Below are 19,710 nucleotides of genomic sequence, written 5' to 3'. Positions count from 1 at the left end.
CTGGGCTGGGGGATGGACCCCCAGCCGGGCTGAGGTGCCCCGTGCAACTGCTCGGGGCTGGGTGCTGGGGCAAGTGGCTACGAGGGATCTCCTCGTGACGCATCTCTGCAGACTCCTTGGAGAACCGCTGGCGGCAGCAGGACTCTGCCCAGCGCGGCGTTCCTTCGTTTTAGTTTCCATCGAAGCGCAAGAGCGTGCTTCGTTTGTCTCGAGGGGCAAGACAAGAACTCCCCGACGTTCCCCGTGAGGCTGCAGCCCCTCAAGGGCTTGTCCCCAGTCCCCCGCTGCACAGCCGGCACCGGAGCTCCCGTGTCACAGAGGTGTGATGGCACGGCCCGTGTTCCAGCTGCAAGTGCCAGCACCCAGCGACGAGCACAAGGCAGACGACCTTCTTCTCCCCTGCTCCCGACGCAGCCCTTCTGCCCTGCTCCCAGCCCAGCCCTTCTCCTGTGCTCCTGGTGCCCCGGAGTCATGAGTCAGCCCTTCCCGCCTCTCCCAGCGCCTCGCTCCCCATCTTGGTGCTGCCATCTCGGTGGCGTGGTGAAGGCCTGGAGGAAGAGGACGCTTGTGCTGCTGGAGGTACAGCCCCGCTCCACGGAGGCGGGCAGCCCCGCACTGCCCGGGCAGGCTGGAGCAGGCACTGCGGGGGGTGGCGTGGGCTGGGGACCCCGCTGTGGGGAGTTCGGGGGGGCCGGGAGCTTGGCTTGCCCTTGCCACCCATCCCTGCAAGGCCAAGGGCTGGGAGAAGTCCTTCTGGGCTGCTCATCCCCTGCTGAAATCATCGAGCATCCCTGCCTGGGGGGACGTGTCAGCAGGGGAACCCCGAGCGCCCTGGGCTCCTGCTGGAGGGAGAGATGCTCGCCGGGAGCAGCCAGGTCCTGCCCAGAGCCTGAGCCGGTGCCTCCTCTGCCCCTTTCCAGGCTGGAGCCAAGGGAGCTCAGCCCTGCCCGTGGAGCGGCATGGAGCCGAAAAGCCGCCTGCGCAGAGTAAGGAGCTTCTGGGTGCCGAGGCAGGCACGGGGCCGGGGTCTGCGCCTGGCGGGGCCGGGGTCTGTGCCCGGGGCCCCACGGGGCAGGGAGCAGGGAGCAGGGCCGCTCACCTCTGCCCTCTCTGCTCCTGCAGATCTGGAGGACGTTGCCCCTTCCCAAGCTGCTGAAGGGCGTGAAGCGCAGGATGGTCCGGCTGCGGGCGCTGGCCCGTCAGTGCTGGTGGGTGGTGGTGGCGAAGGAGCTGCCCAGCCTCCAGCCAGCTCCCGCTGGGGACGTGCCCAGGGGCCCCATCGCCCCACGGCTCTCCCCAGGCGGTGGAGAGGGGGCAGGGGTGCCGAGAGCCCTGTCCCACAGGTCCGCTCGGCTGGCCAGGGCAGGACCAACGCACTTTTCGGCTTGGCTTTTGCCTTAGGGTTTTCCGCCTCGCGCTGGAGGCTCTGGAGCCGGCTGCCAGCAGCGTGGAAGTGGAGGCAGAGATGGAGGAGGAGATGGAGTGGGAGGCAGCGACGGACCCACCAGCAGCAGGACAGGCACCTGCTCCCCACCCACTGCCCGCAGTCACCGTGGGCTGCCTGCCGCCGGGCTGGGGCTGGGGCTGGGGCTGGGGGGCCCCGCTGCAGGGACCCGGCACCTGGTCCCCCTGTCCCGGCGGCACAACCGCCACCACCGCGCTGCCCTGCGCTTTCTTTGGGCCGGGCAACCCAAGCCTCACCGGGTAGTGCCCGGCCCCCATCCCCAGCCAGGGCTTAACCCTGGCGGCAGAGTCCCACTCTCCCCGACGGAGATGTGGGGCTTGGCGGGGCTGGAGGGGAGCTGGCAAGAAAAAGATTCGTAGTTTGTCGTAGTGAGCCGTTGTTTCGTGAATAAAGAGATTTCCTTAGGTCTTTCAGAGCCCAGCTCTCTTTGCCTTTCTTTGCTTTGGGCACAGGCGGCATTTGCAGAGCTGTAGTTTCCACTTGCTCTGGGTTCCCAGGGCTGGAGGCGGCTGGGGCTGCTGGCACGGCTGCCCCGGGGGCAGGGGGGTACCTGTGGAGAGAGGGGGTCCCTCCCCCTCACGGGTTTCACGGCACTGGGCACCAGGGAGGTTCAGGGGCTGGTGGAGAGCGGCGTCCCCAACAAACAGCAAAGCTGTCCCCAGCAAAGAGCGAGCTCGGAGGTGACCGGCCCCTGCAGCGATGCCACCAAAGCAGGCAGGAGCCCTTCTGCTCCCCTTCCTGCCGCAGGAAAAGAAAAGGGACTCCCGGGGTAAGAGCCAGGGTCAGGCCGTAAAGTGCAAGATCTCGGAGGCTTCGAATGAACCTACACCCGCTCAGGGCTTTGTTTAGTGTCCCGCTTCGCTCTGCCCCGCGCCATCGGGAGCGTGGAAAGCGTGGGTGCACGGAGAGAGACTAGACGGAAAGCAAAGCGATCCTTGCCCTGCCCGGATTGCTGCTGCCGCCGGCAGCGGGCACCGGTCCCTGTTCCCCGCTCGGGCTGACGCGCGGAGTGGGCAGGCAGCGCAGCCTGCGGCGGGGAGGGGGTGGGGGGCTTGTCGGCCCTGCCCGAGGGGCTGTGGGCACGCGTGGGTGGGTGGCTGCCGGCGTGGGCTGCCCAGCAGGCGGAGGTGAGCCCGGCCGATGGCGCTGGGGTTGCAGCAGGGGCAGGGCGGGTGGGGAGGGCGGGGTGCGGGAGTTTGGGAATCCTGGAAAGGGGCAGGACTGCAGGATTTTGAGAACCCTGGCAAGAAGCAGGACCGCAGAGGCAGAGAGTTGTGGCGAGCAGCAGGCTTGCACGACGACTTTGGGCGCGTTGGAAGGGGAGAGGCTGGGCTGTGGGACGCAGGCGTGCGTGTCCTACGCGCTCCTGGCACAGCCCGCTTTGGGGCTGGTGAAGGGGTGCCACGGGGCCCATGCGTGCAGGGTCCTTGGATGTGGGGTGCAGGGGGTGGGGAGCCGTGGGTACTGGCAGAGGGGCCCGAGGGGGCGCGATGCTGCGTGGTCCAGGGATGCAGGATGCCGCGGGGCGCGATGGGGCCGGGGGTGGGGGGGTGCGGGAACGGGGCTTCCCCCGGGGTGCTCATTAGCCGCAGCCCAGCCCCCTTCTTAATTAGCCGCGGCCAAACCCGCTCATTAGCATCGGCTGGGGCCGGGTGCCCTCCCCGCCGAGGCGGGCGGGAGCGGGCGGGGAGCGCTGCCGGCCATGGGGGTACGGGCAGCGTTACTGGCAGCCGCAGCGAGGCTGGAGGCCGAGCTCGGACGGAGCCGCGGAGCCGGCGGCGGGATGGGGCAGCAGCGTGGCACGGCCGTGCTGCTCCTCGCTCTGGGTAAGGATGCCCGGGCGGAGGTTTGGGGTGTCCCCGGGCGGGGGTTTGGGGTGTCCGAGCTTGGGAGGGGCCGCTTCCCCGGTAGCCCCGGGGTGGGGAGGGGGGCGATGAGGTGTCCCCTCCCTCCTCCCCGGGTCGGTGCCGCGCGTCTCTCCCCGGCGGGTCCTGGCTGCCGGTGCTGAGCTGGTCGTGCCCCCCCGCCTGTCCCTGCCCTCGGCCCCGGGCCGGGTCTGCTAGTACTGGGTGCAGGTGAGTAGCCAGGGCAGGCTGGGAGCGGGGTGCCCCGACTGCCCCTGTACCGGCTCCCTGCCCCAGCAGAGCAGCACTTTCAGGCTCTCTGCAAACGCAGACAGGGCTGGGCACGGGTGAGGGATGGCACGAGGTTCCCGTACATGCTGCGTGGAAGGGAGAGCTCGCCGTGCCTGGGTGGCACTGGCACTGTGACGGCCCAGGGGCGCTCAGGTCTCGCTGGGAAGGAGGTGGGCTCCATTCCCAAAGGGATGGGCTCATGCCGACCCCTTTGACGGCTGGTAGGGCACCTGGCTGGGCTGCTGGCATCGGGTACCGCCTGTGCCAACATTTACCAAGGCTTCTCGGACTGCGTCCTCAAGCTGGGGGAAAACATGGCCACGTATGAAGAGATGGATGGCATGGAGCTGCAGGGATTGCACCGAGTCTGTGGGTGAGTGTGGCCCCAGGCCAGGACCCCCTGCATGTCCCACCCTGTGGGGCCGGTTCCGGACGAGGGAGGATTGGGGGGGTTATCTGTGGTGCGCAGCCAGTGTGGCTTTTTGGCATTGCCCCTGTGTTGGGTGCTGCTGTGTGAACTCTTTTCCTGCACTCATGAATCCTGCCAGTGTGTGCACACGCACACGAGCTCCCCACCCTGCTCCAATTTCAGACAGGAGCTCCCTCCCTCCATCTGTCCATCCATCCATCTGTCCGTTTGTCCATCTGCCGCTTGGCTCCAGCAAGAGTTTGCATCCCCGTCCCTTAGCAATAGCTCCAGCCACCAGGACTTGTCCCATGACCCCTTGCATGCCTGCAGCCAGGAGGAGCAGGGCTGGAGGGACCTGACCCCCTCTGCCCCCTGGGAAAGGCTCCTCTGGACACCTGGGTTTCAGGCAGTGACTTCCATGTGGCAGGGAGCAGCCTGCACCTGGCCTCAAATTGGATCCTGTTGCCCAAAGGAAGCCTTCTCCCTCCCTTCCTCCCTGCTGAGACCCTTCGTCCTTCTGGCTTGAATTTGCCCCACCCCTGGTTTTTGTGAGTTTGTAGCAAATGCCCCAAGGTGATGGTGTAGGGGAGATGTTAACTTCAGCAGAACTGAAATAATAGTAAAAGAGTTGGGTAACGAGGGGTGGTATTGGGCAGGTTTGGGGAAAGGTCAGCTTAAAAAGCAAAGGAACAGAAGCAGCAAGGGGGGGGGCAAGTGAAACGTGGAAATAAAATGTTTGTGGAGATAAATGGAAGCAGCTTTGTGTCCCTAGCAGTGAGTTGTGGGGAGTTAAAAGGAGCTATAAGGAAATGCAGACAGCAATTAAGGGAAAATCCATGTGCCTTGGGGTGGTAGAAACCTGCTAGGGTGAGGCAGAGGGCTGAGTGCCCTGCAGGTCAGGCTCTCCAAGCTGCTGAAAACCAGCCCATGGGCTGGGAGGAGAAGGCATCACCCTTAGCAATGGGGTGGAGGCTCTGGGACCTGCTCTGCTGTGCCAGCACAGCTGGCTGGCAATGGATGGGGCCGTGGCAGGGCAGGGAGCAGCTGGGACGGGGCAGTTGGTGGAGGCAGGTCAGGCTCTCAGCGAGCTGGGACAAGGAGCCGGTGCTGCTGCTGAGGCAAGCAGAGGGTCCCCAGCCTCTCGCCTGCCCCAGCTGAAATATCTAACTTTGCTTGTTGTCAGGAGTGGAAAACACTTCAGCAAAACTCTTTTGTTCAAGGAGAATAGAAAACTACCTACCTCCCATTTTTAAAAAAAAATTATTTATTTTGTCCCCGCATTCCCCTGCCAGCAAACATGCCAATGGGAGGTTGGCTGTGACCTGCTCTTTATTCCCCCTTCTCCATGGGACAGCCTAGCTCAGGACGAACAGCCTCTGTGGGACATGGCTGAAGGCTGGGTTGAAATGGTAGCTGCTCTGGTTTGGTCTGCAATATATACTTTATTTTTGAAAATGTGGCTTCTTGGTATTAGAAAACAACCGAGCATGCAGCCCAGCATGTGCTGTGGTTGACTGCTGGAGGAGCGATTCCTTTGCTGAAACTCACGTGAAATGTGTGAGTTGAGGTTTGGGGTTTTTTTACATGCTCTGGGGCACTAACCATCACAGAACAGGTCCTGGGATCTTCCCTGCCGGCAGGGCCAGGGCTCTGCACCTTCTGGGACATGCCAGCTTCTTCTGCTGGTGCAGGTGCACAGCTTGGGCTTGCCGTGGCTGGAGGAAAAAGTTGGTCATGTCTCAGCTTCCTGCCAGGAAATATTTCTGAATTATTGGCCTTTAACCCTCAGCCTTGTCCACTGCTGTCTGCTTTCCTGGTGCCATGGTCCCCTCTCTGGGAGCATGGGTGAGGTACAGATGTGGAGCTGGGAGCCAGCATGGGGCTGGTGGCATTTCAGCTCTGCGTGTGCGGTGCTGCCCCAGAGCCGGCCTGGGAAAGCTGCTTGACAGCAGCCTGCCTGGCTGAGCAGATGGAGGCTGTGGAGGGTGAAACGTTGGGAATTGCCATCCTGGCTGAAAGCAGAATGACATCCCCCTCCACCTTCCCCCAGCCACCCTTTGCCTGAAGACATGGGCCAGGTTTAACTCTCACCCGGCAGAGCTGACTTCTGCTGCTGCTGCAGCTTGGGAGCGAGCGCGGGAGGTTACTTGGATTGGCATCAGCTTTTCTCATTATCTGGGGACATTTGTTCTGCCAGAGTGACTCAGTTTAATGAACTTCCTCACAGCTGGCATTCTGACGTAAGCCCCGGTAGGAAAACTAAGTAGAGTGCTCGGGTCTGTGTGTCTGCACAAGGTGTCGTCTCCAGCACAGGGCACTTGGACAAAACAAGGTGTCCCCTTCCCGTGCACAGGGTCCCTGCTTGGCCGGGCTGCATGTCCTTCCCAAGGGGTGGCACGTGTGCCTGGTGTCCTGGCGGGATGGGGAAGGTGACAGAGCCAATTGCTCCTGTCCTCTAGGCAGTCACCAGCTTGCAGGTAAATTATGGCCTGGAGATGGTGCCCAGCCCCAGCTAACGTGGGACAGCAAAACTGAGGGGGAGAGGAGGGCAGGAGGGTGTCTTGGAGTGCGAGTTGCTCGCTCGGTACTGTGGACTGGGGGAGCCAGCTGGGACCCAGGGGGGTGCTGCCTGTGGCTGGTCCCTGCCTTGCCCTGGCATTGGGTGCCAGGACATGCGTTGCTCCAAAGAAGCTGCAATACGAAATGCTTTTCTGAAACTCTTTTCAGGTAAAAGAAACTATCTTTGAAAGAAGTCATGGGGGGAAGGTCAGTGGCAAGTGTGGCACAGAGCCTTATCTGTCCCTTGGGGAAATTTTTGTTTTGGAGAGGAGCCACTTCCAGAAGACAGGATGGCCCATGGCATTTGCTGAGACTGTCGGGCTCCTGCTGGTTTATTTTGTGGGTTTGTACCTACAAAACAGACCTCACCTGTGAATTCAGCTGTCAGGACTAGTGTGTGTGCAGCAACCCGCCAGGCTGTGGGTGCCCTCCCCATCGCAGCACCTACAGCAGCCTTTGGGGAGTCTGATATAGAGTCTAATGCCCCACTATCCTGAGATACTCAGCAGCAAAAAAACAAAAAAAAAATCAGACAGGGATGCCCATTCTTGTCCTCCCCACCCTGGGGGTGGGGGGGACATGGCCCAGCCTGGTACCTGCTGTCCTTGTCCCTGGACAGCTGGAGCCTGCCCCTCCCTGCTCAGTGTGACACCTGTGGGCAGGGAGGTTGTTGGAAACAGCTCGAAACCAGCTGCTCCAGAGCCACTGTGCTGCTTCACCAGAGGTAAGGAAGGAGCTCAGGGAGGGGATAAAGCCTTGGTAGGCTGGATACTGCTCTGGATAAAGGCAGTGTGGGGTCATCCCACATGGTGCTGGCCCCAGCGTGTCAGACCAGTGAGGTGGTGTCCACCGTGCCCTTCCGGGGACAGTCGTCTTGGGGGCTATTGTTTTCAGCCTCATTTCTGCTGGGGTTTTTCCCTGCTTGGTTCTAGCTCTGGATCTGAAAAAAAATAATCCAAGTTGCCATCCCCAGGGGAGGCAGCCAAGGGGGTCTTCAGTGAGCACATTAGTCATTAGCAGAGACTAATACCCAGCAGATAAATGGAGATGTGCCTAATGAGAACACAGTGAATAACTCCTCCTGCCCATACCTTAGTTATAATGCTGCGACAGTCTGTGGGAGCCGTTGTCCTTCTCCTTGCTTTGTGCTCGCATTTGGCCCTTGACTCAGCTTGAAGAAAGCTGAATGAAAAGTGCTGGGCCTTTGTTTGCAGCCTGTTTTAGATACTCAGGGTGCTCAGTGCTGAAGGGAAACATTTGTTGATGGAAAATAATGGATTTTATTGACTTCCAGAGAAAGAAGAAAAAAAAAAAGAAATAATTTCATTGTGTTTGGGAGTTTGGAGTTTTAGCCAAGATGCTCTGGGAGATGATGGAGGGGATGAATAGTCTGGGCAACTTGCACAAAGCACAGAGGTTGTTGCTGCTTGAAGGGCAGGCTCGGGGCAGCAAGGCTCTGCCTGGCATCTTGGTGCTGTGCTGCTGCAAAAGGACTGATGGTGTGGTGTCTCCCCTGGCCGCAGGTACTGGGATGAATTTCACACGTGTGCCCTGACAGCACTCTGGGGGTGCCAGAAGGAAGCAGCGGCAGTCTGGGAGATGCTGAGAAGAGAGTCTCGAAAAATCAAGTTTCAAGGCAGCTTGTTCGACCTCTGCAGCCCTAGCACGGCCCAAAGCTTTGCCTGGACCCACGTTCCCAACGTTTCCATCCTCAGTATCCCCCTCATCGTGACTTGGCTGAACTTATAAACTGCAGCTCTGTATCACAACAAAGGTGGTGGCAGTGTGTGTGAGGTGGCATCTTTCTGATGATTTTTCCAAACCTTTGAGCAACACACTGTGTGGTGCTTGGCGAACACTTGGCTCCGTCCTGCGCCTATGAGATGTGGAAGAGCTCAGCAGCATCTCCTGAGTTTTGCTATTTCTCTGTAATTTGGGATAACACCTGTCCCCTTCTGCCTCAAGGCACAGGCATGGATCTGGCTGACTGCAGAATTTGGGAACTTGTAGGTACAGGGCAGAGGATTTGGGGAAAAGTGATAAATTGGTCGTGAATGCTGGATTCTTTTGCATTCTTCTATGGCCACTGGAAGGAAGCCTGTTTACTTTGCTGATTCTTTCCACCAGATCAGCTCTCCAGATTTTTGATTTGGGCACTGAAAACAAGATGGGCATTATTACAACTGATTAGTGACGTGCAGGGGACTGTGTATGTCCTGTCAAAGGCAGAAAGGAGACCTTACTGCCCTGTACTGGCCTTTTTTTCTTTGAGGACATGGCTGAAGAATAATCATAGGTGCATGACCTCTTCTCTTGCACACACCTGGATTCCTAAGTAACTCCTGTTTTATGTGTAAATCCCTTCTCTACAGAAGGAGAGGGCAAAAATATTTGGAGGGAGTGTCAAGCTAGCATGGCAAAAAGGATTTATAGCAACTCTTTTGCTTTAAAGCTTTCTCCAAAGGTACCTGTAAGCAGCTCTGTGGGTGGCAGCGTGTAATTCCAGAGCATTAAAGTTTGTTGTAGAGCCTACAGCATGGTAGAAGTTATTTGTCCTGCCTCCTGTTCGATAGCACAGTCTCTTATTGCCCTCTTTGTGGCTCAAAGTGTTGTTTAGTTTTGCAGCTTCAGTACAAGCATGAAACTACATGCACCAGAGAGGTGCTTGCAAGTGATTTCTGGGTATGTTAGAAAAATTCAGCAATGTTTTTGGGCAGTATGATGCAATTCTGTGTTTTAAGGATGCTAATGAAGCTCTGCACCCTGCCTGGCTGCACAGGGCCAAAGCCATGGTGACACAGCGTGTGTCTGTAACCTGTTCCTGTGAGGGTCTCGGGGCAGTTCCTCACTAAGAGGAAGCACAGTGAGTCCTGATGGGACCTTCTACTGCTTCCAATGTGTTCCCCACATGGTCCTGCCACTCTGGAATGGGGAAGGAGCTGGTCATCTTCATGCTCTAAACTATGGCTCAACTGCTGGATGTGGTGGTAAACTCCATGTTCTAATAATGGGACTCAGCTGTCTTTCATCCGATCTGAAATTTCCATGTTCAACTAATGAGGTATTTCAGCCTGACTTTCCTAGATCTGTTACGCATCACTTTGGCTGCTGCCACAGATTGTTGGCCCCTTAACAGGGCACCTGCTTTGTCTTCAGCAGGGGCAGGCAGCTGCTAACAGTGAAGGATAGCCCTGTGTGGAGCTGGGGAAGCTCAAGGCTCCTCATAGTCCTGAGAAGCATTGAACAAGGACCTCAGGCTGATGGTTTGAGTGCTGTCTACCGTGAGAGAAGGCACAGCAGTAGATACCACCAGCCATAAATGGATCAGTAGGTTCTGAAACAGTGTCCCCAAACCTGAAAATGTGCTTTACAGTGTGAGCGGGGGATGTGGGGCCCTGCTAGCCCCAGAGATCCCACTGGATGCGTTACAGGCCTGTGGAAAAGCTTCTCCTACAGCGAAGGATCTTTTTACCAACAGTGGTGTTGGGCTTTTTAATGATGGGTCACGTGGCTCTCCTTTGGCGTTCACGTGTTCTTCCTCTTACCTTCTGTATCACTTAACGCTCTGTTCCTGCAGCAGCAGGAGGGAACAAATAAATTGAGGCAAATTCCAAGAAATAAGTCAGGGAGGAGCAGCTGGTGTTCAGACAGCACTTCAGTGCAAGGTACCTAGGCTTTCAACAGACAACAGGGTTGGTACTTACGTACTTGGCATCTTGGGCACAAAGCCTTAGCATAAGTAGTGGAGAAAGGGTAAACCAGAGCACTGCAGAACCTGGAGTGAACTACTCAGCTGCTTTGGTTTTTCTTCTTATCCTGCTGCAACAGCAGCATATGCTGTTTGATTCTGTTCCCCCCTCCCCTGTTCTCTCTTCTGCCTGTGGTTTGTAGCTGGGGAAAGCTGAAGCAAGTGGGTATCATGTACAACCAAAGCTGGAGTCTTTTTGGATCTAAATCCTGTACCTGCTCTTCATTTAGGTTAGGTGTTTAATGTCTTTAGGAAAACAAATAAGCACAATCCCCCCAAATCCCACAACCCTTAGCTTGTCTTTGGATTTGGCATGTTCCTCTCTGTTAAAATTTTCTATTTTTAAATAGCTTTGGGAAGGGGAACGTAAAAGTCTCAGCAGAGATCTCCAAGAAGTCTTCTTTTTGCAAAACCATGTATGCAAATGGCTAGCTGACACTACCACTGTCTCTAAGAAGAGCAGGTGTTGAGGCATATCTTCCCTGGAAGCAAATCCCTCAACTCTATTGCACACAAAACCCAAAGAGTCATTAAGAAACAATGACCATCTGCCACCATTCTGGTATGGAGCAGCAGATTTCTTTAAAGCCAAAGGTGCTCCTAAATCTGACTGAAAGCATGTGAGTGAAAATTAGGTCTCGCAGTATGGGAGTGATGAGTTTCAGAAGTTCCCGCCTCAATCAATATTTCATTTTTAGCAGAACTTCCCCTATCACTAGGACAACTACAGTAGTTTTCCTTTAAAAAAGAAAAAAGTAATATACAAATTCAGTCCTCAAAGGCAAAGTCAGCAGACTTTCAGACAGAATTTCTAATCCTACAGCATACTTCATGCTGATGCAGTGCAGCTCATTGGATGTCCCGCAGACTCTGTGTTAAGTCCACATTTGTCAAGGATTCTTCTCGTGGCCTTGCTGAGTGTCTGCAGATACAAAGCTGTACCTGGACTTCACACACACACACACACACACACATAGGCCCCCTGCTCCTGCAAGGGAGGCCGCTGAAGCAGTTACAGTATATCTCATGTATTCAGAAAGGAAGGAGGTAACTGTTCCTCAGTCCAAAGTTTTCATCCCTGTTCTTACAGGGGAACAAAGCACCTCTTTAATATGGTCTCACAGCAACTCTGGGATCAGTTGCCCATTCTCCTTTAAGAAACAGGATGAATGTGGCTTTCCTTCTGCTCTCTCATATTCACTGTAATTAGTCTTCTAGCTCACATTTGCCTTAAGACCACCCCTGAAGAACACAGGAGTTCACACTGTGCTTTGGTGTGGTGTTAAGCCTTGAATTAAACCTGCAAACTTTCCCCATGCAGGTTTGGGATGTTCTTTCTCAATAATAGCAACAAAAAGCAGTAGAGGACAAAATGACCCTGAAACAGTCCTAAAATATGACTGCCATCAAGCCAGTGTTTGTCAGCCCCGAGGCAGAGTGTGCCTTCTGCTGTGTAGCCTGATCCCAACTGCATGCACACTCGCTGCCCTTTTTCTGAAGGGAGATACTGGCACCTACTGGAAGACCAGTTTATATCTAGGCTGAAGGTGACTGGAAGAAAGGCAAATGTCCTTATATATAAGAAATGAGCAGATTTTGAGAAGGGATGAACTGTGTTGCTGACTGCACAGCAGAGTTGCAGGGGAAGCCCTAGGAAGTGACCTCTGGGTGGCCCTCCAGCAAGTGTTGGCTCCTGTCCAGAAAAAACTTGGGTAAACTCTTCCCTCTGAAAGACTGCTGCTGTTTAAAACTGTGCTTAAAGGGGTTTTTGGTCAGGCAGAGGTCTTGGCAAAATCTCAGAATATAAAAAGTTCTGTCTAAACAAACGTAACTGGCAATCCTCCTCTGCAGCAGACCGGCCAAGTATTTAAAACATCAGGATGTTATTCTGTCTCAATTTATAGTATCTGAATGTGAGAGCAGGAATTGAAATACAGCTCCCCCAGCAACAAAAGAACAGCTTCAAAGAGTTTATCAACTTCTGCATCTCAAATCATCCCACCACTTTTCAACAAGCTGAATTAGCAAATAATTTATGCAAATTAACACTTACAAATATTAACATACAAAGGAAAATTACTGCAGCAAGATGCTGCACAGGAGAAAAATCTGTCTTCAGAACTGGCTCTGCCCTTGTTTGGGCTCGCACAAACTGGCCATCCCTCAGCAGAAACCAGGCAGGATGCAGGTCTGCTTGCTTGGACTGTGGGGTCTGGTGGAACCATCCAGCTTTGGCCCTGTAGCAGTAAGGTGTTGTCCCTGCCTGCCCACAGGTGACATTTATTTAAAGTGCCTCTAAATAAAGGCACATCCTGTTACTTTGAGAAACAAGCAGCAGTCTCTCACTTAACTAAACATCACCTCTACCAGACCAGATCTGTTGCTAGACTTCTGAAGCCTGACTGGAAGACCCAGACAAGTGGGAAGGGCAGCGTGGCTCCAGGACACCTTTGCAGGCTTCCCCAGGACAGCTCCAGCCTCAGGCTGAACACGTGGAGACCCTGGATTGCTGACACTCCTCCTGAAGCGAGGATTATGCTGGCTGACTTCCTAAGACAGCACTCACTGATGCCTTCATTTCAGAGCAGAGGTATGAAATACTTATTGTAGGAAATTTTACGTGCCCTAGACAGTGGACATCTTCCAGCCACGTGTTCTCTGGCTGTATCCTTCTGGTGCCATGATACGGACACTCATGGTATTTCTGGAAGTGCTCAGCTTCCCAGGAGAACTATAACACGCTCACAGCAACATAATATTTTTATTATTACAAAAGATTTCTTCAGCAAACTGCTGTCTGACATCTGTGTATTAAACATGGAAACAGCAAACAAACCCATCTAACGTTATAGGTTATTGAGGGTCTCAGCTGGTGATTCAGGTAAGTACAACTATTTTCTTTCTCCCCATCCATTCACTTCCTTGACTTTTTTTCCAACCAAAGCCTAAACAAGTTACAGATTGGAAGCAGCAGCTCCCAGCCCCACTGCTCACTGTGCCAGCTCCCGCAAGAAGAGCTGACCACTGCATTACCCACATAGGGCACTCCCACATTTGTTAAATTCCAGATGCTCCTCACGCATCAAGTCTTGCTACCTGGCTTTTAACAGTCTCATGAGTGAAGAGTGTAAGAGCACACTCGCCATACAGTCATAGTAAATGCTTTGTGTTAACAAAATAAACATCTGCTCCTCCCCCATTGTTGGCTGATGCCAGAGGAGATGCTCACACTCATGCAGTCACCAAGGTCCAAAAAAAAAAAAAAAGTCTAAACAGACCTGCTGTGCTTCTTCAGTGATGATTCTCAGGCATTAGACGCACTTATGCTGGAAACGACGACATAATGCAGCATGTTGTTGCCAGAGCGAGTCTATACGTTGGATTTGGGGGCAGAATTGAGGGGGATTTCTCTGAGTTCTATCCTCATGCAGAGGTACTCTCCGATGGCAGCCATCAGCGCGGTGCACACGATGTGCACCAGCCACCACGTCAGGGTTGAGGGAAAGTGCGAGTTATAAATCCAGCAGCCCAGAAGGTGGAAGAAGTGAACGGTGACTGTGAAATCCAGGCACTGCTTTCCTCGGCGGATGAAGTACAGCAAGCCCAGAGCACTGCAACATAAAGAGAGGGATTAATAAACAAACTGTGCCAAGCGTATGCAAAGGGGATACAGCAAAAGCTATCAGCAGTTGTCGGTGCTGATTATTTAGTTGGTTTAAGACTTCTTAAATGTTTTAAAGATAGGTTGTTTCTGACCTCTCTCCTGGCTGCTGCAGCAAGACTTACATGCTTACAGCTTTTTAATTATGTGATCGCAGGGAAATGAGCTTTTAGTGCAGAGAGCCAGGCAGGAATTTTTAAACTATCTCCCCCAGTAATCGTTGCCCAGTAGCAGGGGCAAAATACATTCTTATTTATAGATCAGTGTTTGCTGAGATCCATTAATTCTAACTTTCAGTACAATCTCTCACAGAAGCAAATCTCATTCCCGGCTGGGAAACTGAGGCAGGGAAGTAAAATGACTTATCCAGGCTCTAGAAAGTCAGGAGTCAGCAGTTCCCAACTGCCCTCAGCAGACAAGCTCAACCAGGCACAGGGTTTTCGGGAGATGTTTTGAGAGAGGTAGTACATCACGCTGAATTCTCTTAAAGTTTAACGTTAAGGAAGAACGAGACATGGGTGCTCCAGCTAGTTGCCGACTTACCAGGTGAGCGCATTGAGGATGAAAGCCATCATGGAGAGCCTCCCCGGCGGGGTTGAGAAGCCTAAAATCTACACGGGACTATTAGTAGGAAACCGCGGCACAAATCACAGCCCACAGCACGTAATCTCCTCCCGTGGCCCAGCCGCATCGGCGCGGCCCTGCGCTGATTGTGAGCTATAAGAGGAGCCTGAGCAGTTACGGCAGTCCTTCTAAGAGGTCCATCTCTCTGTCTGGGGGTACCTATAGAAAAGGGACAGGTCTGTTTCTCTACTGAGGGAGGGTGTGGAGCATCCGTGTCTCCGTACTGGGGCTACCTATATGGGGGGAGTTCTTTATACTGGGGGTACCTATGCAGGGTGTCTGTCTCTATACCGGGGGGTACCACCTATACAGCGAGGTGCTGTCTCTACACCGGGGGTACTACTTATTCAAAGGGAGGGGTCTGCCGCCGCACTGGGGGCACCTACACAGGCAGCGGGTCTGTCTTTATACCGGGGGGCAGCTACGTGGGGTGCAGGAGGTCTGCCTCTACACCGGCGTGCTACCGACGGCAGGGGGGGGGAGCTCTCTCTAACACTGGGGAACGCCTACAGGGGGAGGGGGGTCTGTCTCCCCCAGGGAAGCCCCCGAGCAAGGGCCCCCCACCCCAGCAGCCCCTGCCCACGGCGGCGGCCCGGGCGGCCCGGCGCCCTCACCTCGTCGCTGAAGACCTGGTGGAGGGAGGGCCCGGTCCTGCCCAGGGTGCCGAGGAGGGCGAGCCAGAGCCCGAGCGAGCTGTAGTAGCCCGCCTGCAGCAGCACCATCTGCGCCACGATCAGCGCCGGGTCCCACACGTAGCTGCGGAACTGCGCCGCCATCGCCCGCCCGCCACAGCGCGCCGGAAGTGGCGGCGGCCGCCGCCGGGCGGCAGCGCCCCCTAGCGCGGCGGAGGCCGCGGCGCTGCCCCTCGGGACCGCGGGCTTGGCCCCTGACCCCGACCCGCGCCCTCTGACCCCGCGCTGGCCGCGACATGGCGGGCGGCGGGCCCGGGCCCGGCCCCGCGGCCGGGGCTTACCGCTGCTTTCCGCCCCCGCTGCAAGGCAGGTAAGCGCCCGGCTGCGGGCCGCAGGTCGGCCCCGGGGAGCGGAGCCCGCCGGTTAACGCGGCCCGGCTCCGTGCGGGAGCCCTCGGGCCTTGGGCGAGGGCTGAGGTGTCGCCCCTGAGCGCAGACCGGGCGGCCGGCGGAGGGGAAGCGGTCACCCCGGGAGGCCACAACCAAATATTTGGTGATTTATACGGGAGGGGTTTGTCGGCAGCGGGTTTGGGCTGTGCGCCGTCTGCCCGAGGACCAGCACCCGGCCTCTTCTCATGCTGGCTTGCTTTGGGCTTTCCCTATCTCCTGCACGGTGCCGATCGGGGTCTGTTTCCGTGGATTCAATAATTTGGCTGAGCAGCCCTTGCTAAAAAGACACAGATACCAAACATAAAAGAAATTACTGTCTTGGGATATTTCCTTTCATCTTTAGGCCAATTCCCGTAGGCGCCGAGACTGTCCATAGCTGCTGCCCAGCTCTACTCACTTTAGCTTTAGGCCATAGGGCACCGAGATGTCGTTACGCATCCTGGTATGCCCTGGCAGCACCTTTCCGTTACAGGGCTGGGCGTGTGTAGGGCTTGGTTTCTTTTGGGAGGTTTCTTCTAGTACATGGTGGTTTCTTCATTTTATGCCTCGTGATATGGCCAGGTGCCAGAGTCCCTTATGTTCAGCCGTACCCCCTCTGTGACCTGCTCGTGGCTGCTGGAGCTTGTTTTAGTGGCCTCAATGAGCTGTCCTGCTTGTTTGGCTTCAGATACAAGAATTGTCGCTATCTGAATACTAAAATCCCCAAGGCTGCGTGGGACAACAGCGTTTTGGAGATATGTTCTCTGCTGGAAAAAGGAGAGGAGGCACCCCTGGGCTGTGCCGGTGGACAGGGGAGTTGTCCCAGAGCTCTGGTCACCTGGAAGAGAGAGGAGGAGGACAAAAGGGGAACACAGCTTTTATGGGAGGTGGCAGACTCACATCAGTCATGGGTGTGGATTATTTCTTGCTATCGGAACTCAGATTATGATCTCTGACATTCTCGCATGACGTTTTTTCCATGTCCCCACAGGGGAAGTTCCCTATGTAGCTTTGCTGCATGTTTTCCCTTCCTCGTTCTGTGGATGTTACTGCGCCGAGGCAGGTTTGACACATTTTCCTCCTTGTACCTGGACCTGCCGTTCCTAGAAAGGATTGTGGGCCACCGCTGCTGAGTTCTGACTTGGGCCTTCGGCGAATTTATCTTTGCAGAAGCTTATGAGCCTTAGCCAGTGCAGAAATAAACACAGGAAAATCCCAGCCTTATCAGAGCTCTCTACTGCCAGCACATTGCTGAGCATAAATTGTGAGACTCAACACTTCCTCTGTTAACTCTTGGTAGAAATTGGTTTCCTTTCCTGAAATCTGCTGTGGTTGGCTCTCTGAGACATGCAAGCCACCGCTTAGATATTAATTTTCACTTCCCTCTTTCCTTTTCAAGCTTTATAGGACTGACTTTCCTTCACCAGCAAAAATTTTGGTTGTTTAGTCATAGCCAGCTAAAACTCCAAGCTAGTGTAAGGCAGGACTGTTGGTATAATTGCTGGGTGTCTTTCCACAGCCAAAGTCATCAGCAACAATATTTCTGATTTATCCAATAGTCCCTGGGATCACAAGATATGAGCTGGTGTGTTGGGAAGTGCCGACTCGAATTCCTTCCGAATTTGAGACTCCTCCCTGCTTGATTGCTGCCCCGTAATTGAAGGCATTGGCATGGCAGCAGTTGCATCAGACATGTGCGTGGAGGCTCCCTCCCGCCTTGGGCAGGCAGTGTAGCAGTACGGACACAGTGAAGCGCTGTGGCACAAAGACATTTGTGCTGCAACTCAGCAGCGGCCCGGTTTGTGAATTGATTTCCTGGCTGACTTCGCAACGGCATGTTGCATGGTCACGTCTGTTCGTCTGCGGTCCTGAATTCAGCTCTCCCTTCTCTCCAGGCTGCTCCAGCTTAGGGGACCGTGTCCTTCTCCTGGAAGAGAGGGTATTCTCCCTATGGGGAACCTTGCCCCACACCTCTGCTGTGTGGGAAGAGTTTAAAGTGGACCTGGAAAGCAAACATTATTGGGGAATTAAGTGGCATTCTCAGTTTTCCTTTTCTTCTTTAGTTCAAATGAAAGTCAGAGACGGCTGTGAAGGAAAGAGACGTTAAAGGGGAAAAGGATGTTGAAACACAGAGATTGTGCTTTCTAGCGTGCTGCTCGCCTGGCTTCTGGTTAGAATGTCCTTTTTTAACCAGTTGACTGTTTTGTACGTGACACCTGCGTGTCGTGAAGAGCAGCAGGTGGAAGAAGAAGTGGCTATATGCCCAGGACATAGCAGATGCCCTGAGAATGTACCCAGATCACATGCTGCTATCGTGGTCACTTCTTTATCAGGAGCGTGGAAAAAGAATGCCCTATTTAGCCAGGGATTCTTTCCATAAGAAATAGCTGTTTAGGATGGTATTGTTTTTCCTTCTCAGGAACCATTGCCTAAAACAGGAAGCTGTTTATTTAGGTGATCCGTATTTTACCAGCTGGTGTACAAAGGGCAGTGCTATCTGAACTGACCTTTGCTGGGGTTTGTTTCCCTCTTGCCAGGCAGGTAGGATTTGTGCTAAGGTGACCTTTGCTAAAGGGACAGTAAGGCTAAGTTTATACATTTCCAGAATAACTCAGCATTAGGTAGCTCAAAATGTGGGATGAGAGTTTTCAGTCGCTCCTCTTCCTCTACCCATGCAGTATGCAGGTGTGTTTTTCCAAAGAGCTCAGTGTACTGAACTGGCTTTGGGAGTTGAGATTTTTTAAAACTCTAATTAAGGGTTCTTTGTGCTTGAGAATACTGCTCTAAGCTCGTTTTGAAATCTGCCTGTAGGAACTGTGCTGAGCTTGGCTGAAGAATCTCTTCTCCTGGCCAGTGCAGTAGCATTTATGATCTAGAATTGTCTAAAGGGCTCTGTGTGTGGCCTTCTCAAGATTATCTAGACATTTCTTGATGTGTCATGTAGAAATGTGATTCCCCTCACCCTCCAAATGCATTGTATTTGGATGCTCCATTCCACTTCCAGCATGTTTGTGTCGTGTATTTGGAACTGGCAGGTGATTATTTTTATTTTCAATGCAAGAGTTAGGTAACTGTTCACTGTTGAACACTGGGTTAGGAACAATGGTGGCCAGCCTATGTTATTTCTCTGCCAAATGTAATTGTTAAATGGAGAAGGGAACTGACACACCTTGAATATGAGAATTTATTGCCCAGAACAAATGTGTGGCTCAAGATGTGTTTTATTTTTCTTCTGCTTCTCTCACTTGTAGTGAGGTTTTGGGAAAGTATATTTCAGTTGCGCATTTTTTCTCTCTGGGCCCGTTTGTCCTGTCGCTCTTGGTGAGTGTCATACACCCAATGCATTTCTGCATTATTCCAGAGAGAGGAGAATGTCAACATTTTGAGAGGGGACATTTGAAGGGCAAAATGAAGCAGGCTATTTTATGTCATGGGTTTACAGAACCATATTATGATTTTTGTGGCTGCATTTTCTCTCATATGAATTGTCTTGAGATACGGTCGCAGAAAGTGTGTGTGTGTGTGTGAGGGAGGTGGATCTACACAATGCACTTTGAGAATGTCATTGGTAAAGTTACGTAAATTTGTTCTCAAGGTTGGAAAATACATTAGGGTTGAGTTTCATTTTCTCTTATGTTTCCAGAAGCCTAAGATTTCTTTCAGTTTGCTTGAAGGATTGTGTGTGCAGGTGCATCTTTGATGGACAATGCGTGTGGTCCCTGGGCCAGGTAGGCAGACTGGCTCCTCTCCATTCTGTCAAAGCAGAACTTCCCTAGGAGGGAAAATGGTGCCCTGTGCCATGCAGGGGGACTTTCTTGGTGGAGGGGATGTGTGTTGAGGGGTATGACAACCAGGAAGAGTATGGTGTATTGTGCTTGTTTGAAGAAGAAGTTAACAGGCAAGTTAGCAGTGTTTGTAGCCACAATACAGACAGCTGGTTTTGAAGGCATCTTTGTGGTGGCTGCTTTACCTGGAAGGAGGTGTAGAGGGGTCATGGCCACAGGCACACAAATACAGGTGCCATTTAGAGGGTTAGGGAGGATTGGAGT

At 54.0% G+C, this 19,710-nt stretch overlaps 2 protein-coding genes across 2 annotated transcripts; one reads left to right on the top strand and one right to left on the bottom strand.

Moving 5' to 3' along the window:
• Nucleotides 1–3,123: 3,123 nt before the first annotated feature.
• LOC128141723 (neuritin-like) lies at nucleotides 3,124–9,328 on the top strand. Its single transcript, XM_052786830.1, has 3 exons — nucleotides 3,124–3,291; nucleotides 3,826–3,973; nucleotides 8,092–9,328. The coding sequence occupies exons 1-3, from the start codon at nucleotides 3,168–3,170 to the stop codon at nucleotides 8,315–8,317; spliced, it is 498 nt and encodes a 165-aa protein (XP_052642790.1). The 5' UTR covers nucleotides 3,124–3,167; the 3' UTR covers nucleotides 8,318–9,328.
• Nucleotides 9,329–13,058: 3,730 nt separating this feature from the next.
• Nucleotides 13,059–15,417, bottom strand: SYS1 (SYS1 golgi trafficking protein). The gene is made up of 3 exons (XM_052789179.1): nucleotides 15,216–15,417; nucleotides 14,521–14,588; nucleotides 13,059–13,927 (listed from the first exon to the last, which is right to left on the bottom strand). The coding sequence occupies exons 1-3, from the start codon at nucleotides 15,375–15,377 to the stop codon at nucleotides 13,687–13,689; spliced, it is 471 nt and encodes a 156-aa protein (XP_052645139.1). The 5' UTR covers nucleotides 15,378–15,417; the 3' UTR covers nucleotides 13,059–13,686.
• Nucleotides 15,418–19,710: the final 4,293 nt, after the last annotated feature.

This window comes from Harpia harpyja, chromosome 1 (genome assembly GCF_026419915.1).
Source record: "Harpia harpyja isolate bHarHar1 chromosome 1, bHarHar1 primary haplotype, whole genome shotgun sequence".
Lineage (NCBI taxonomy): Eukaryota > Metazoa > Chordata > Aves > Accipitriformes > Accipitridae > Harpia > Harpia harpyja.
Note: the sequence above shows the minus strand (reverse complement) of the source record. Positions and strands in the feature narration are given on the sequence as shown.